This window comes from Miniopterus schreibersii, assembly GCF_964146895.1.
Source record: "Miniopterus schreibersii genome assembly, chromosome: 4".
Classification (NCBI taxonomy): domain Eukaryota; kingdom Metazoa; phylum Chordata; class Mammalia; order Chiroptera; family Miniopteridae; genus Miniopterus; species Miniopterus schreibersii.
In genome coordinates, this window is record NC_138105.1 from 96,298,219 (window position 1) to 96,316,250 (window position 18,032).

The 18,032-nt window shown below is 38.1% G+C and overlaps 1 protein-coding gene across 8 annotated transcripts in view; it reads right to left on the reverse strand.

Moving 5' to 3' along the window:
- The window catches only part of FBXW11 (F-box and WD repeat domain containing 11), a 98,847-nt gene that overhangs the window by 36,383 nt on the left and 44,432 nt on the right, over window positions 1-18,032 (reverse strand). For 4 of the 8 annotated variants that reach the window (XM_081136647.1, XM_081136648.1, XM_081136646.1 and 1 more), the window contains one exon: window positions 1,760-1,822. The exons of the other annotated variants lie outside the window; for them this stretch is intronic. In XM_081136647.1, the coding sequence (XP_080992773.1) occupies window positions 1,760-1,822 (63 nt within the window). The remainder of the gene's footprint in view (window positions 1-1,759; window positions 1,823-18,032) is intronic. 8 annotated transcript variants of the gene reach the window in all.

Consider the following 18,032-nt stretch of genomic DNA (forward strand, 5'->3'; position numbering starts at 1 on the left):
TTGATAAAATCTTACAAACCTTCCCTGTCCTCTAAAATAAAGTTCTTATGTAAACACTTAGAGGAAGGCATTTATCTCCCACTCCATTTATCTTAATCACCTCCTTATCTAGGAATGTTTTTCCCCTGTAATTTGGGTGAGGGCGAGCTCACTGACACCGGGTACCACCAGAGGGCAGCATTAAACAGAAGTTGTTGATGTGGCTTTTAGTAAGACATTCAGACCCCAAACATCGACACTCAGAAACGATCAAATGAAGTGAAAATTCTTTACTGTGGTAAATACTGACTGGTATAAGAAGCATCTTTGCTATTTTTAAGCATAAATATGTTCACCATAATGTTTATAATAAAGAAAAATTAGAAATAACTGCCCAATTAACAGACAAGTGGTTAAATTATAATACATCTACATAAAGTACTATAATTCAGCCATTAAAACTAAATTTATAAATATTTTAATAACAAGAGAACATTTTAATGAAATAATATTAAGAAACAAAAGACGAGATGCAGAATTTTATATACCATAATCACAATAACTTGTGAAGGGGAAAACGCCAGCACAGAGTTAAGAATAAAAATGAATGTTAAAAGTGCCTAAATCTTGAGAAAGAAGGCTCTATGTATTTTCCTCTCCTCCCCCTTTTACTATATTTTTTCATAATAACTTGTCAAAATAACTGCTTTCATAACAGGTTAAATATGATGGAAACAAAGTGCATTTAGGTACTGCTTTATAATTTACAGAATACTTTCATACCCATTATCTCATTTGATAAGCAAAAAGGTCATTTTATTTACAGAAATGCTCCTAACCATCTATCCTCCCTAGAGCATTGGTGTGCCATTAATTAGTAGACTAAAAGACAGATAAAAGAAAAGCAGAAAGCCAAAGTGTTAAGAACACTGTGAATTGCAAAATCAATAGTAACTGAAGAGAATCCTACTGCAGACACCAAGTGTGAAGGGGAACAGAAGGCAGTCTGCACAGTTCCCCCCAACCAGCGGCAAGTGCAGATTCCTACTTCTAACCGCCTGAGGCACCCGGAAAGATCTCCCTGGTGTTGTTTTGCTTTGTTTCATTTCATCTTTAGTTTGTTGGGGATATTTCATTCTTGCCAACTAATCTACCCTTTTGTTTCAAATCAAATGAACCTAGAGAATTCTTTTTAACATTATTTTCTCCAGATTTAGGTTTGTTCTGCCTTTGTGTCCTCACGAAGGGAAAAAATGATTTGGACCATATTGATTGATGAAAACACCAAATCATGGAAATTTACATACTCCCCACCCTCACCCCACCACAAAAAAACTGGAGGACTGGGAGGAAAACTGGCCAACTAAGATAGAGCCAGGAGAGAAGGAACCCGAGTTTAAAAGGAAAGGACGAACCAACAGGAAATGGGGAAGAAGGATGGGAACAGGGAGAAAGTTATCAGTGCATATATCCTGGGATGTGGCACGGGACATTCTGGTGATAAAGGACACCACCACTGTCCATCTTTGGCTTAGACAGTGGAAACAGAACGTTTCAGGCTACAGTCACTTCAGAATCTTTGTGAAAATTCCAAAATCTTTACTACTCATAGTGACACTTCCCTAAGGATCAGAAGATAAATTAGGGTGAGTTGTGAAACTGGCAAAATTGCACGCAAAACCCACAAGACTGCTCGGCTCTGTTTTCCGAGGTCAGGAGCTGAGGGAGCACCTTACCTAGTAGGCCCACCGCTATCTTATCTGTGCGCGCTCGCTCCTACCTGCCAAAGAGTACTTTTCTTGGGGGACTCATCTTCATTCTGATCCTCCATAACTGAAGTGTTCTAAGGGGAAAAACAGAGTATTTGAATTATGCCAAGTTTTGCAAGTCCTAAAGAACTACACCAAAATATAATTTTGAAAACCCAAACTAGAGTATACCAACACAAACCCAAGAGCTAATTTGGCTTACGGCTAACCTACTATTTTGGGTCAAGGGGGCTGTGCTCATCTTTCATAAATCAATAGTTAGTGGCTGCAGAAAAGTAAGCACAGTCTTGTTGACATGAAGGTTGGGGCGGCTGAGAAAACAGGCAGAATCTCGGCAGTGGGGCTGAAGCTCCGCCTCATCATCACTGGTACTCTTTTCCTTGTGGTGAGAAGCCCCAGAGACCCAAGAAGTTCCTGATGATTGCACGAACCATTTCTAGAATGTCTGCTATTCAGTCATCCACCCCGACCATCAGCAATTAGAAGTGACAAAGCCCTGGAGGTGCCCCCACCCCCCACCTTTCTCTTTCCTCCCTGACGGCCTTGTTTTTCTGGAATGGCTTTGCAATCTCCCCAGCAAGTGAGGTGGGTGCCCCAACCTTCTCCCTGAAGGGAGGATGCTGTGAGCCAGTAACAATCTGCCTTGCCTAGGAATGCATTAGCTTTTGATTTTGTGTTTACTGCACAAAGAGGCACTGTGTAATTATTCTTTCTGGTGACCTAGTCGCTCAATAGATGCCCATTAACTGGAGATTATACATGATTGGATTTTCCCCTTTGAAGTGCCTATCTAATAGCTAAATGGAAACTTAATGAGAAGGGGAAGTGGGAGAGCTGTGCTCAAAAAGGAGTAACAACTCATTTATGGACAGCAGTCCCTCTAAGATTCCTTCCCAAACCTAAAATTAGAAGATTGGGGTACAAAATCTAAACTACAACATGTCTCATAGTGTTATTCAAAAGGATCCTATAGATCTGTTTAAAATATCAATGTTTACAAGATCCTGCTTACTATCTGCAGGGGAGAAGCCTATCTCTCACCCTTTATGTTCTTCAAGTGGTAAACTGTTTGGACTCAGCAAGTATTTCCAAACAACCATTTGACAATGCCCAATGCAAGTAATAGTAGTAGAGTCAGCACCGCACACTGGGGCTCTGCTGTGCAGGTCGCACAGCTGACTCTGACCAGGAATGGGGTACAAGGTAGAGGCAAGGCCAAAGGCTTTGAAAACCAGAGAGAAGGTAGAAACGTGATCTGGTCATGCACTGTGTGTGTGTATCTGTGTGTGAGTGTGAGATCCTGAGCAAGTTGTTAGCCATGGGCAAATACAAACCAGAGAGAATTGTGAGGACACAGTGCTGCTGTGTTTAACGGGTATTAAAACTGTCTGCACCCTGCTCTGAAGATGCTACCTTCCCCCAAGTGGTACCTTCTGGTGCTTTTCTAACCCACGACTCTGACAGAATGGCTCCCTCCAGATGGTTGCCAATGGAGAAAACCCACTGCTTCCTCGAAAAAATCTTATAAGCCCAAAGTGCCAGGGTCTGCAGTTGGGGAGGGGGCAGGAGCGCAGGGCTCCCTCCATATGTGAAAACCAACCATGAGCTAGTGAGGAAAGCAGTGTGTCCAAGTGTCCAAAACAGGTGTAGAGTGGTGGCAGCAATAAAGGATCCTGAATGAGAAGGAGGCAGAGGGTAGGGAAAGAGAAGTAGTTCTCTCTCTCCATGTAATTTTCCTTTCACTGCTAGCTGGAAGGACCCAGAAATTAATGAAGCTAGCAGGTTTCACTCGAGGAATGAATGAAGTGGGAATAGTGACTCAGCACATCATCTCCTGAGTCTGACTGGTAGTTACAATGCCATCCTTGCAATGTCACAATGTCCTGGGTTCTAAGAGAGCGGCAAGAAGAAAGAATGACTGGACGCAAGAAGGGTTGAGCATGTAAATGGAAGAGAGATGAGAAGTTCCCACCTCCATGTCTCCAGGCACCCAGGAAATGTCTAAAACATGTATGTATATATGTCTGTCTTCAGCTAAAAGCTTCTGAAATATAGGAGCCTAAATAAACCAGAGCTATTCTGATCTAAGCTACCTTTATAATTTCCTCAGAGAGGAAACAAAAGTCAGAAGCCCCTGCAGACTGCATGATAAACAACTGTCCGCCATAAGAAAATTTAGTTCCTTTCATTTATTTCAAAACAGAGAAGTGGTTTTTATTTATATAGTTGAGAGGGAAACAGCCTCTCTGACAAAAACAGCAACTATTTTCTTAAGAAGATATACAATTTAATAAAATTGTACTTAATAAAGCCCTGTGGGGGATGAAGAGTACCTTCATCACATATATTTTTTCAACTTCTTATAAAGCCTTCAAAAGATGCCGCCACAGGGAAGTGCTGCTCTCAAGCTACACTGATCAGAGGATCATCTCCATAGAGAGTTCCAGGCGACAGACATGCTCAGAGAAAAAACGGTCCTGGAGTCTAAGTTTAAGAAATGCCATGTACGTGTGTATGCATCCCGCCCATACGCTTCACTGAGATACTAAAGGCTCTGGGAGTCTCATAATTAAAATCAGGTCAAGTTGGCCGAGCCTAGCTTTCCCAAGTTTATTGAATATGGACCCCTTCATAATAACACCTCTCACATACTGGCCACACTGACTGGGGCGACAGCATGGCAGAACTCCTTCTTCTTCCCACTTCACACGACAAACACTCTGGGAAACAAAAGAAATGCCTGCTTTTGGTAAATAAAATGTACACCTTTTTAATCCCCATCATCTTTCCCAAACTGCTACATGGGGCTGTGAGAATAAGGAGAAATGGCAAGATTAAAAAACTCCCTACAGAGCCACAATTTTACATCTCACTTTGGCATTTACTCCTTGGAGGTATAACAGACGAAAGGTCACAGGTTCAAGAGGGAAGCAGAGAAAGCAATGAGCTTTCCATGCAAAAAAGAAGGTGGTTTCCTACATCCAAAGTCTCAGACGGAACGGTGAGGCAGGCGATCTGAGCGCCGCCGTCCTCTCTGAGTCTCCAACACTGCTGGGAAAGTTCTCTGAAACACCACCTGGCTTACTCACTTCCCACCCATCTCATCATCTCCTTCCTCCTCCGTCTCTACCAAGAAGCATCACATGTAAATAAAAATGCAGACCTTCATATTCTGATTCTACTACCGATGAAAGATACAACCTAGGAAGCAGCAGCCAGACTCTAAGGCAGATCAGCCTTAGTGCTGCTGACACTGGGACCAGGTCACGCTGTTATGTGGGGGCTGTCGTGTGTACTGTAGGATGTTTAGCAGCATCCATGGCTTCTACCTACAAGAAGCCAGTAGCACCTGTCCCCTGCCCTAATGGTGACAATCAAACTTGTCTCCAGACTGACAAATGTCAGGGGTGGGGGGCAAAACTTCCACCTTCCCTTAAGAGCCACTGCTCTAAGGGTGTCAGCTCCTTCACTTGCCTCCTTGGGAAGATATTCTAAATCACCACCATCTCGGAACTGGCCTTTCTCTTCGAGCACCTCTGGCCTGTGACAGTATGTATGCAATTTCTTCAAATGCAGTCTGATCTCACCATGGCCAAGCAATTCATGGAGTACATAGATATCTATAATCTGGGCTAAAGTTCTGCCTGCCATTAAATTCAAATTTAGGGAAACTTAATTCAGGAGTTCTTTACTAGAGATCCATGGGCTTGAGGGGTGCGTGAGGGCTGTAAGCATCATGCAGTCACGAACACAAGGTGGTGTGTACACGTGCCTCCAGAAAGACAATCCAGAGCTTTCATTCAATTCTCAAAGACATCCCAAATGCAGTAATATAGCAAAGCATGTCTTTGACCAGATAATGGTCCACAGTGAATAGAGCCTAGGCATATCTGTGCTTTTTAAGTTCCCCAGGTAATTTTTATGTATATCTGTTTTAAAATCACTGCTATGGCAAAATAATGTGGTCCACATAGTGGTACCCTCCTAAGTAAGGAATCTGCACTGATACCATTGCAACAGACTCCATCCAATACATGATATTTAAGAACTACCAAATACCACAGGAACTAATGTCTGCTCCTTCTCTTATAAAGCCTTCAGGAGAAGATGCCACAGGGAAATACTGCTCTCAAGCTACACTGATCAGAGGATCATTTCCAAACGAATTCCAGGTGACACAAGAGATGCTAAGAGAAAAAAAGGTCCCAGGGTCTAACTAAGTTTGACAAATGCTGTGTCCTGAGTGAGTGCTCTCCCCATCCCTGACCACCCTCCCGCATTGATAATACACTTCATTAAGACAGTAAAGGCTCTGTAACATCTCATAATTAAAATCAGGTTAAAGTTGGCTGAGCCCGGCTTTCCCAAGTTTGATGGATATGGACACCTCCCTTTTAAATATCCCTTCATTAACAGCACATATTGGCAAACATGGGACTAGGGCAACAGCATGGTAGAATTCCTTCTTCCTCCCACGTAACCAGACAAATAAATACTTCTGGAAGACAAAGGAAACACCCACTTTTGGTAAATACGAGTTAGAGCTTTCCTATTCCCCATCACCCTTCCCAGACTGCTATAGGGGCTAGTAGCCAAAACAGTCTCTAAGCAGTGACCTATCTCTGCAAGTAGGTGCCACCAACTAATACAGACTACATTTCATTTAGAAAATTATGTACTTGAAGAGCTATATAAGAGGAATCAATTTCCTACTTTAAAAATGCTACAAATTTTATATTTTGAGTTTCATGACAAGAAATGCATATAAATGTAAGGTTTTTATACAAAAAGCATCTTTACTCCTGAGAGGAAGCAAAAAGAAACAGTCACAGGATCTGGGAGACATGAAGGCATTCTGCCATCTTCTCTTGTGTTTTTAAATTTTTGCATTTAAGACATGAAGGATGACAGATGCACAATGCAAAATGCTACTAGCTAACATTATTGAGTCTCTGTAGGCTTTTTAAATACACTGTCTTTTACTCTTCATAAAAAAATATAAAAGTAAATATTCCAAATTTACAGAAGAAACTGAGGATCAGAGAAGTTAAGTAACTGGTGAAGTCACAGTCAGTAAATGAGAGACGTGACACTCCGATCAGGTTCGGTTCGACTCAGAACTCACTGTACTTTCCATGTAGAAAAATACATCTCGGGTGTTTTCCAACTGCTAGCTATAGCCTACAAAATCAATTTAATAGGTGGCAACCAGCATTTTTTAATAAAATGAAACTGAATCTCGGCATTCCCCTGCCCACAATGACAAGCGTAAGACAAATCACACCAAAGGCTAAAAGGAATGAACAAAAACATAACAGGACCATTCAAATTAAAAGGCAGGCAAGTCATTATTGCAAGGAGAGCCATATTCAAGTCAAACCATCAAATAACTTAAAAAGCTCTTTAAAATCGCTGAAAGGCAAAATGCATAAAGAGGATAATGTGTGCTTTTATGTACCGAATAAAATACCACATCAAGGAAAAAAATTTTTGAAACATTTTAAACAGTTTTTTATACCTGATATATCAAGTAGACCAAACCATCTGATTTTCCATGGACCGTTTTTTAAAAACTGACAGAGCATCCTAGGACACAGAAGCAACCTCAAATACAGTTAGAAATAAGGAAGAGATTATTATATGTTTAAGAACGGGCCACAGGGAAAAGTCTAAATCCAGTCTACCAATTACAACTTGCCGTAACTTCCAAAGATAAGTACATGGAATAATGACCAGCAGAGGCAAACCAAACACCTCTGTTCTGTTATTGTTAATCCACCCTAATCCAGCCTAAAGCTATCTCCCGTTAAAACTAAACCTTACCAACACATTGCCGAGAAAAATGAGATTACTGGAAAGCCAGAAGTATTCATCTGGGAAAAAAGGGATGAGCTTAGCCAAGAAAGCAGCCCCTTGCTCTCATGCTCATCTTGCAACTCAGAAGGAAGAAAGCCATGAATGCATCTGTGCACACATGACTTTTTAATACAGTGACTCCAGCCATCATTACACATAGCTGAATCAGAAATCCCCTCCTCCCTCTACACGAATACTAAAATATACAGGGGAAACCAGTTGTTGTCTTTCTATAATGTAATAAAAATGAAAAATATTATTTTAAATCCACCGGGAGTTTGATCAAACTGATGCTACATGATTTATGATTTTTACAGTTTTCTTCTAATTTATCTAACCTGTAGTTTACTCAAACTTCCAGTCCTGTCTCAAAAAATGCAGTGGTGTACACAATCTTCATCTATACCAAAAAAAAGGGGAAATTTCAGCTAACAAAACCTCAACACATAAAAGAAGAGAGAGTAAAGGGAGTGGGGAGTAAGGGGAAGGGAAGAAAAAGGGGAAGAAAACAAAAACAACACCTCAAATCAGCCTTTCTTAACTGGGGTTCTGCAGGATAATTAAGAGTAATTTTGGTAACTTTCCTAAGGACAGTATCTAGACGCTAACACTCTAGGTCTCTATGAGAAAAGTGAGCTTATCATATATGATGTATGCCACAGAGCATTATGGCATACTGCTCTTATAGAATCTGACTGAAGCCCGGCCAGGCCTGGCTCAGCGGTTGAGCGTCGACCTAGGATCCAGGCGATCGGGGTTTGATTCCCGGTCAGGGCACATGCCCGGGTTGCGGGTTCGATCAATGACTCTCTCATCACTGATGTTTCTATCTCTCTCTTTCTCTCTCCCTCTCCTTTCTTCTCCCTGAAATCAATAAAGATATATTAAAAAAAAAAAAAAAGAATCTGATTGAAAAGAGTTACTCTAAACAGTTAAATATGCTCAAGCAAGCATTCAATGTTGTCTTTAAATGCCTTGAATCAAATATTCAAAACCTAAGAACAGGAATGTACCAAAAGCAGAAAGAAATGAAACACAGTTTAGCTCGATAAAAAATAAAAACAAGATAATAAAAAAAAGAAAGTAAATTACAATGTCCAAGAATAATAAATTCAAATGAAAAACATAATGAGGCACTAGAGAAAAGCAGAAAAATAACCTAAGAGAATGAAAATGCGATAAAGAAAGAAGCAAAATGAGACAAAGTATTTAACATGTAAGACAAAGACGATCCAACCTATGTATAATTGGAGTTTCTAAATAAAAAAAAAAAAAAAAAAAAACTACAGAGACACAAACACATACACACACACAATAAAATAAACAGAAATAACATTTAAAACTATAATCCAAGTGGTTACCAAGGGCTGAGTGAGAGGAAATGGGGAGTGACAACTAAAAGAGTTTCATTTTGGGGTAATAAAAATGTTCTAAACTGATTGTAGTAATAGTTGCGCAATTCTGTGAATACAGTAAAAAAAAAATCAATGAATTGTATACTTCAAGTGTCCAAATTATATGACATGTAAAGTATATCTCAATAAAGCTGTAATTTTTTTTAAAACTGTAATTCAAGAAAACTTTCCAGAAATAAAAGGAAACCAGACTACATGTTAAAAGGGTCTCCAGGTACTAGGAAAAATTGGCCCACAGCATTAAACTCCAAGAGATATCCTAGGAAGATTATTAGATTTTAAAGATAAAGAAAAAACTCTCAGTCTCTAGTCTCAACTAATTTAATTGAGAGACAGAGAGCAAGAACGTGCATTAGTTATAGTGGCATCAAACGACTTGAAAACAATATACCAAGCAAGTCATCAGTGGAGCAGCATTCTGCAAAACTTTTAGTCATGGAAGTGTAAGCAATGATTTTATATCCAAAGGAAATAGAAAACAGTTTTAAATAAATAACAGGGCAGGGAATTTTGTATCCATGAGCCCTTCCTGAGTAACCAAGAGAAGACTTGGAAAAACTGAGCAAAAAAATTAATGATAAACAATTTAAGATAATTAAATACAGACCTAAGAATAAAGCAAAGATGAAAATGAGGGTAGAAGAATATTTCATATAGCCTGGTAAAGTACAAATAATGCAACTTAAAAATTAAAGAAGAAGGGATCAGAAAGAGTAAAGAAAACTAAACTCTGATTACTGCATAGGCAATAGGTGGGAGGTAAAGAACACCATTGAAAACTGATAAGCTTGTTAATAAAACAGTAAACAAGAAACCAAGAATCAGAAGCATTTTAAAAGTTATAAGTAAAGATTAATCAATAGAAAATATAAGCCTTCCTAATTTTCAAAAGAAATTTCAAAAATGAAAGAGCAAAGAAAACACATCATGGAAAGAAAGAAAAACCAAAAGATATGCAAAGTGACATGGACTAAAAATATACTAACTCATACTACCTCCAATAAGACAGATCAAGAGGACAAAAAATAAGGCTCAGAAGAATAACCTCATCGAGAAGGCAGGCAGACCTGAAGAGATGTGAAACTTTACCCCATTGACACAAACTAAACCTGCTTTCCAAGCACATATAATACATGACCAATTTATCAGGCCACAAAGAACCAGTAACTTCCATAAAGGAGAAAAATCAAATAATTATAGTCTCTGATTGGAAGATAATAAAACTAGAAATAATTCCTATAAAAAGAATTATAAAGTTTTCCTTCAAAATCAGTGCTATCGAACAATTTATGAAGCTCTGGCCTGCGTGTCCTCTAAGATTCGCTAGAAGTTCCTGAGAAACCATGCTGGTTTGATGCATATCTGCGGAATCGTTAGTTCTTCGCTAAGTTTCTCCATTCTTTTCTTCGTAACTTGTTCTTCAGTAACAACTCGATATTATAAAAATGACAGTTCAACCTAATTTATAAGTTTAACACATGCCCACCAATCACACAAAAAGCTCCTTATGGAAAAAGACTAGTTGATACTCAAGTTCACATGGAAAAAATAAACTTGTAAGAGTACTCAAAAAAAAACCATGAAAAGAAAAGCTACAAGGCGGGGATTAAGCCCTACGAGACATTAAAATATACTGTAAGACGCTCTAACTAAAAATGAGGTACTTTTATGGCATGTAAATACACAATTACTTCAATGCAGGGGGTTAGCAAGCTTTTTGTGTAGTCAGAGGGTAACTATTTTAAGCTGTGAGAGAGCCTCAGAGTTTCTGCCGCAACTACTCAACCCTTCTGTAGTCACATAAAAACAACCATAGACAATACGTAAATGAATGAGAGTGGCTGTGCTCCAATTTAGCATTATTTATAAAAATAGGGCTAAGTTTGGCCAGCGAACCATCATTTACCAAACCCTGGTCTAATGGAACAGAGTGTCCAGAAATAGATCCAAGTACATATGGAAATTTAGTACATGATAAAAGTGGTACCTCAGATCACTGGGGGACTTTTTAATAAGAAGTGCTGGGACAAATGAAATGGTTAGCCATTTGGAATAAAATAAAATTAGATCCATACTTAACACAATATACATGAATAGGCTCCAAATCTATCAGAAATTTAAAGAATGAAACTTTTCCATAAGTACTGGAAAAAGACATGAGTGAATTTCTTTAAAACCTGGGCTGAGTAAGGGAAAACACAAGATGAGCCTGGAACATTTTTGTCACAGCAGAAAGGAAGTGCTTAAAGAATTAAGAGGAGAAGGAGCCAGCTTGAAAAGGCGCCCACTGGACAATCTTTGACCATCAAAATAAATAACAGATTTATATCCCACCGAATAAAATAGGAAACCATAAGTCTATACTGATAGACCGAGTGAATAAAATGAAATTTTAATGAAAAGAGAACGTTTGTACAGTTTCAAATTACCTCTCAAAAACAAAACAAAACAAAACAAAACAAAAACCACCCCTTAATTACAAAGGGAAAAAACATAACTTTACAAAGTGAAGAAAGCCGCTAGACACTCGCTAATCCAAGGAGGGAAGGTGACGGCCCCTCGGAACGAGACAAATCCAATTTCTGTGCCACCGGACAGGACACAATGAGAGCGCAGCATCACTTTTGTGCTATTCCCACTAAAGACGTGCGTATAACCTAAGTCTAATCACAAGGAAGCAACAGACAAGTCCAAATTGGCAGGCATACTATAAAAAACAATCTTTCAGTGGCCAGTTCACATTAATACCCAACACTTCAAATCGCGGGATCGTATCCCTATGGGAAAATGTGTTGAAATCTTTTGTATCCCTGTTCACTACCACTGTCAGATGATCTCAGTAAACATCTCAAACTAGTACTGACTGAGGACACCACAGGTACATGTGTCCTCCCAGGCCATTCACTACTAGTTGACAATTAGGGGTTCATCCACCCACCCCTTGCCTGTGAACTCTACCAATCCCCCTGAACAATGTTCCTTTTGGCAAAGTCTTTTGTGTAATTAACTAGGTGGTAGTTTCTTCTGCCTACCATTTTTTTCATTTCCTGTGGTCTTAACGATGAAGGATTGAACATTTGCCTTTTACTCCAAATTAAATAACTAGGAAGCATCCTTTAATATAAGAGATTTTTCTAAGGACTTCAATAAGTGATGCCTGGTTTTAAAGGCTGGCAGCTGGTTTGTATTAACTGACCATAGCAGAGTGCATGGCGCATAGTTCGTAGTTGGTAAATATGTACAAGATGTATGAGTGATTCTATGCTTTAAGTATTTTCTGAATAACCTCATTCTAACGGAATGATCTCGATTTTAAACTCCAGTCATAGCACCCAGGCAATTCAAGAGGGAGGCATAGGCTGGCACAGCTGTTGTGTGTCTGGAGTTCTTTTTCTTGGCCTAGCAATTCAGTGGTATGAGGCCTTAGCTGACTCAACATATACTCAAATTGCTCAGAGAGGAGAATTGCCACTTGTAAAGATGCTTGTGAATTTAGAAAGACTGAATCACACAGAAAGGGCTTGTTAAACTTTTCCAAAATAATAATGCTCGATCGTAGTGAGAGTACAATGAGATACAAACCCTCTGGAGAAGTCTGACAAGAGATATACAACTTATCTCCTAGAAATAAAGCCTAAGTAATTCAAAATGAAGGCAAAGGTTTTATGTACAAAGATGGTGATTAGTTTTTTAATAATTAAAAATGAAGATTCTAAGCGCCCAGAAAAATGACAGATTTGGAGACGTTTGTAAAATACATTATATAGTACTTTCAAATTCTGTTATAAAAAATTTTTAATAACAGAAGAACATTAACTCAACCATCCTGAACAAGTGTACAAAGCATATAAAATAAATATAGCATATAAAATTACAGCTGACCCTTGAATGCAGGTGTTAGGGGCACTGTACCCCTGGCACAGTCAAAAATCCATGTACAACTTTTGACTCCCCAAAAACTTAGTTGTCCCTCAGTGTTCAAAGAGGACTGGTTCCAGGACCCCCGTGAATCCCAAATCCAAGGACGCTCAAGACCCATATAGAAAATGGTGTAGACCAATGTATACAGTTGACCCTGTGTATTAGTGAACTCCAAACCATGGAAAGAAAACAGTATTTATGGGGGGGGAAAAAACAGGTATAAGTGGACCTGCACAGTTAAAACCTATGTTGTTCAAGGGTCAACGGTATATGTGTGTGTGTGTGTGTGTGTGTGTGTGTGTATGTATATATCTATATAAATATATAAAATATAAAATATTCTCAACTTGTAAAACACATACACAGATCAAAAACTAAAACCACGCCAAAATATTGAGTGCAGCACTCCCTAACTTGAAAATTGTCATTTTCCTTTCCACTTTTATCCCAACATTCTACAATATGCATGCATTGTATAATCAGAAAGAGTATTTTTTTAAGCAAAACGAAAATACAGGCTAGTCTTCAAAGCAAACTTAATTTTTACTCAACATATTCTTTCAACTCACATGAACACTTGAACTCAAAGAACTGAGAACTAAGTCCAAAGTAGTCTCTATGACAGCAGATAGCACTACCCCGCACAATGCTAACAAAGCTGGAGACAGGCATTCCTTCGCATTCCAGTTCACTGTGCTTACTCAGACCTGGTCTAGAAACGGGTGTATTTACCACGCAGTGAACAACATGACCCTTTTGCTCGTGGAACTTGGATTCTGGTGAGGTAGAAAGACAGGAGAGAAAAAACAAACATGGAATACAGTATAGGGCAGTGCTAAGTGCTAGGAAGAAAAAAAATAAAGCTGAGTGAAGGAAGTGAGTGAAAAGCAGAAAGCAATTTTAGACAGGGTGGTTAGAGAAGGCCTCTAAAGAGGACGGATGGCCGTGTAAGCTACTGGTGTAATAAATTGCTTTCCCACTGCGTCATTGCCCTGAGATTTAGAAAACTCTGTTTACAACTTAAAATAATCATCTCTATGAAAATAGTTTCTACTTTAACAGGCAGTAAGGGATATTGGAATAGAGACCAGGTTTAAAGCCTGGCTTTGCCACTTAGCAGGTGTGTGCCCTCAGGCAAGTCACAAGCTCTTTCTCTCTCTGAATCTGAATTTCCTCGTGTATAAAAGACATAACAGCAACTAGGTTATACAGCTGCTCAGAGGATTAAGAAAGATAAAGTATGGGAAAGAACTTAGTAAGTGTACCTGGCAGAACTTCATTAACTGAGTTCCCTACATGCTTATGGTTCTTCCACAAAATGAGCTATAAACTGAATGAAATATTTACTGCAAGCACTTTGTTACTGCAAGCAGGCACATAACATATTTTTATCTTCTGACTAGAGCAGAGACTCCAAAGTACAAACCACTTCTGTTGAAATGCTTGTTAGATATTGGTGACATACAGGATACTGGCTTGGTCAGACTGATATCATTTTTACTAATGTCACTCACTTTTAATTCTTCGTGTGTTCGTAACTGCCTTTGATTCCATCTTGTTTACTAATATGAATCATATTGGTAAAAATGGGGTTATTGCCCAGTCGGTGTGGCTCAGCTGTTGAGCATCAACCTAGGATCCAGGAGATCACAGTTCAATTCCTGGTTGGGGCACATGCCCGGGTTTTGGGCTCGATCCCCAGTCGGGGACCTGCAGGAGGCAAGCTGATTTATGACTCTCTCATCATTGATGTTTCTCTCTCTCTCTTCCCCTTTCCCTTCCTCTCTCTGAAATCAATAAAGATATATATATATTTTAAAATTGGGTTATAATTCAGTATATAGAAATTGAGCCTATATATAAACAAATTCAAAACTAATATACAAACATACGTAGAAATGTCAAGAAGAAAAAACAAGGAATGGACACTAAAATGAACAGAGATTACAGATGAATGGTTCACTTCTTTTTTATAGTTTACTGTCTAAAATTTTTACATTGAAAAAGTGTTACTCTCATAAAACAATATAAATACATAAAACCAGAATTTTTACAAGCAACATAATAAACATGGGTAGTAGGAGGCATATCACATTTTTGCTGAAAAATGTAAAAAGACTAATGTGGCCTGAATCCCATGTACCTATCCTCAAATTATTCTGTTAAACCTTTTCCATCATATGCACTTATTTTGGAAACCATAAAAACTGTTGTAAAACCAGTTTTAGTTTTAATTTTCCCCCCAGCAAAAGCTCTCTTCCATAGAAAATGCATGTGATTTCTGGAACACTAGTATAGTGCTAAATGTCAGGCATGGTGCTACCATCAGATCAGAACTTTCAGCAAGATAGGAATTTACTTGCTAATCACCAACTCACCCTGTTTTCAGAAAATATGAGCAAAAGATTAAAATATTTTTTCAATTATAAGAAGGACAGACATAAATCACTCTTTCAGAAAAGTGTTAGAACGAATCTTTCTTTGGCACTAAACTTTCAAAGCCTATCATCATTAACTAGATACTCTGAAACTAGTATTATATGTAAAAGAAAGCATAGTGTGGGGACCACAGGCCTACAGAGGCTGATGACTGATGATACTAAGGAAAGCAAGAATAGCCAGAGCTTGAAAGAGACTTCTGTGAGTGGGTGTCACTGGGTACAAGAAGTGAAACATGAGCAAAAAATTTCAAATCAATGGAAGAAAAACTAGATCAGTAAATGGTACACAGAAAACAGAATGGCCATTAAGAAAGAACGTGGGTCTCTACTTCACAGAATATAGCAATATAAATGACAGAGAAACTGAAAGAATTACATGCAAAACATAAAGCCATAAACCACTAGAAGAATGGCAAAGGAAAGGAGTATGACTACATGCAAAGTAAAGGTTTCTTTCAAAACTTTCAAGGCAAAAAGCATTATAAACAAAACTGAAAGGCAGCCTGGCTGGTGTGGCTGTGTTTGAGTGTTGACCCAGGAAACAAGAGGTTACCAGTTCGATTCCTGGTCAGGGCACATGCCCAGGATGAGGGCTCGATCGCCAGTCGGGGGCGTGCAAGAGGCCACCAATTGATGTTTCTATTTCTCTATCCCTCTCCCTTCCTCTCTCTCTCTAAAAAAAAAAAAAAAAAAATCAAAACAAAAGAATAAAAATAAAAAACTGAAAGGCAAATATCAAACTGGGGGAAATATCTGCACTATGAGTTCCTACAAATCATACTTAAAAAAATAATAATAATGCCATCAATTAAAAAATGGAAAAAAGGAATAAAGTGGTAACTCATAAAACAAGAAATAGAACTGGCCAATAAATGTGCATGTTTATTTCATCTCATTAGCAAGCAAACAAATGTGCATTATGACATTATATTATTTTTATACTTTCACCCATCAAAATGGCAAAAAAATACAAGATTAAAATATCCAGTGCCATCTAGGGCATATGAAAAGGATGAGTGGCCTCCCATCAACTGCTTTTAGGAGTATAATTTGACCCAACCTCTTAAAAGTACAATTTAGCAACCTAAAGGGTTTTAATTGTGCACACTCTTTTACCTAAGGAAATAATCACAGTACTATATTTAGATACAAAAATGTGCTACTCAACATGACGTAAAACTTTTCAAAAATTGAAAGCAGTCTTTATACAGAAGGGAGGGTTTCTTAAAATCAGTAATATATTTATTAAGTGGAGTGTTATGCAGTGATTTTAAATGATGGTAGAAAGTCTTAATGCATCATGTTACTATGTCACTTTTTATTATTAGTTTACAGTTTTAAATGAGTGTAGGTTATTTTTAATACTTTAAAAGTAAGACAACATTTTTTAAATAATACCCAGAGCTATGGCAATGACAGGACTAAACTGGCCTACCCTCCATGAAAACAATTTAGCCATAAATAAAGCACTGCCCACTGTGTCAGAAATCACTGAAGCTATACACTTAACATTTCTGCACTTTTCTGAACAAATGCTGTAATTCAAAAAAGAAAAAACTGTACTACTCTCCCTCACCCCTCCCAAATAATAAAAGTACCACCAGTGAAAGAGTTATAGACTTTATGAATCTGGGGGCATGTCTGCAATACAATATTAAGTAAATACGCCCAAGCCAGGTAGCTCAGTTGGTCAGAGTGTCCTCCTAATATGCCAAGGTTGCAAGTTCGATTTCCAGTCAGGGCAGATACAAGAATCAACCAATGAATGCATAAATAAGTGGAACAACAAAGCGATGTTTCTCTCTCTCTCAAACCAATCAATAAATAAAAAATATTAAGTAAATAAAGGAAATAAAGAAAACTGCATTCTGGTTATGATGGGCCAAGCCCAAGGGGGGGAGAGGGGAGTCCCTGTAATTGTAGTTACCTATCCTCCCATGAACAAAGAAAACAAATATGCAAAGGTAGACAACAATGGTTTACATCTTCTGAAGGTTGGAGAGGGAGAGATTACTAAATCTGTCTGTATACAGATAACTAACAATAAAATACTGATATTCTTTGACCAAGCAATGGTACTTCTAGGAATTTATTCTACAGACATAATCATGCAAGCCAAAAGACAATGTTCAATGACATTAGTGACGTGCTATGACACACACACACACACACACACACACACACACACAAAAAACTGAAGCCTAAAGTTCCTTAACTAGGGAACTGGCTATATATTTTTTAAAGTGACAAAACCATATGATAAAATACTATTAAATAGCTATAAAACAGTAGGGTTTTACATACTGATATGAAAAAATGCGTATTATTAATTTTAAAAGTTATTAAAAATTATATATATATGTATATATATATTATGGTTCTATTTATGTTTTTTTAAGCTTTTGTTGGGAAGAATAATGGGAAACCAGTAAGTGATACTTTGGCAAGTGAGATCTGGAATCAAAAAAATCTTTGCATGTCTTTTATAACCTTCAGTACCAATTGTATTATTTTTAATTCTTTGAACCTTGCTTAAAATTTTTTAAATGCTGACACAGGAGTGATTTGTCGAACTCTTTTTCTATTTAAGCCATCTCAGGTCTGCTTTAAAATGCCCCAGAAAAAACAAAGTTGGAGAAGGGGAAAGCTCG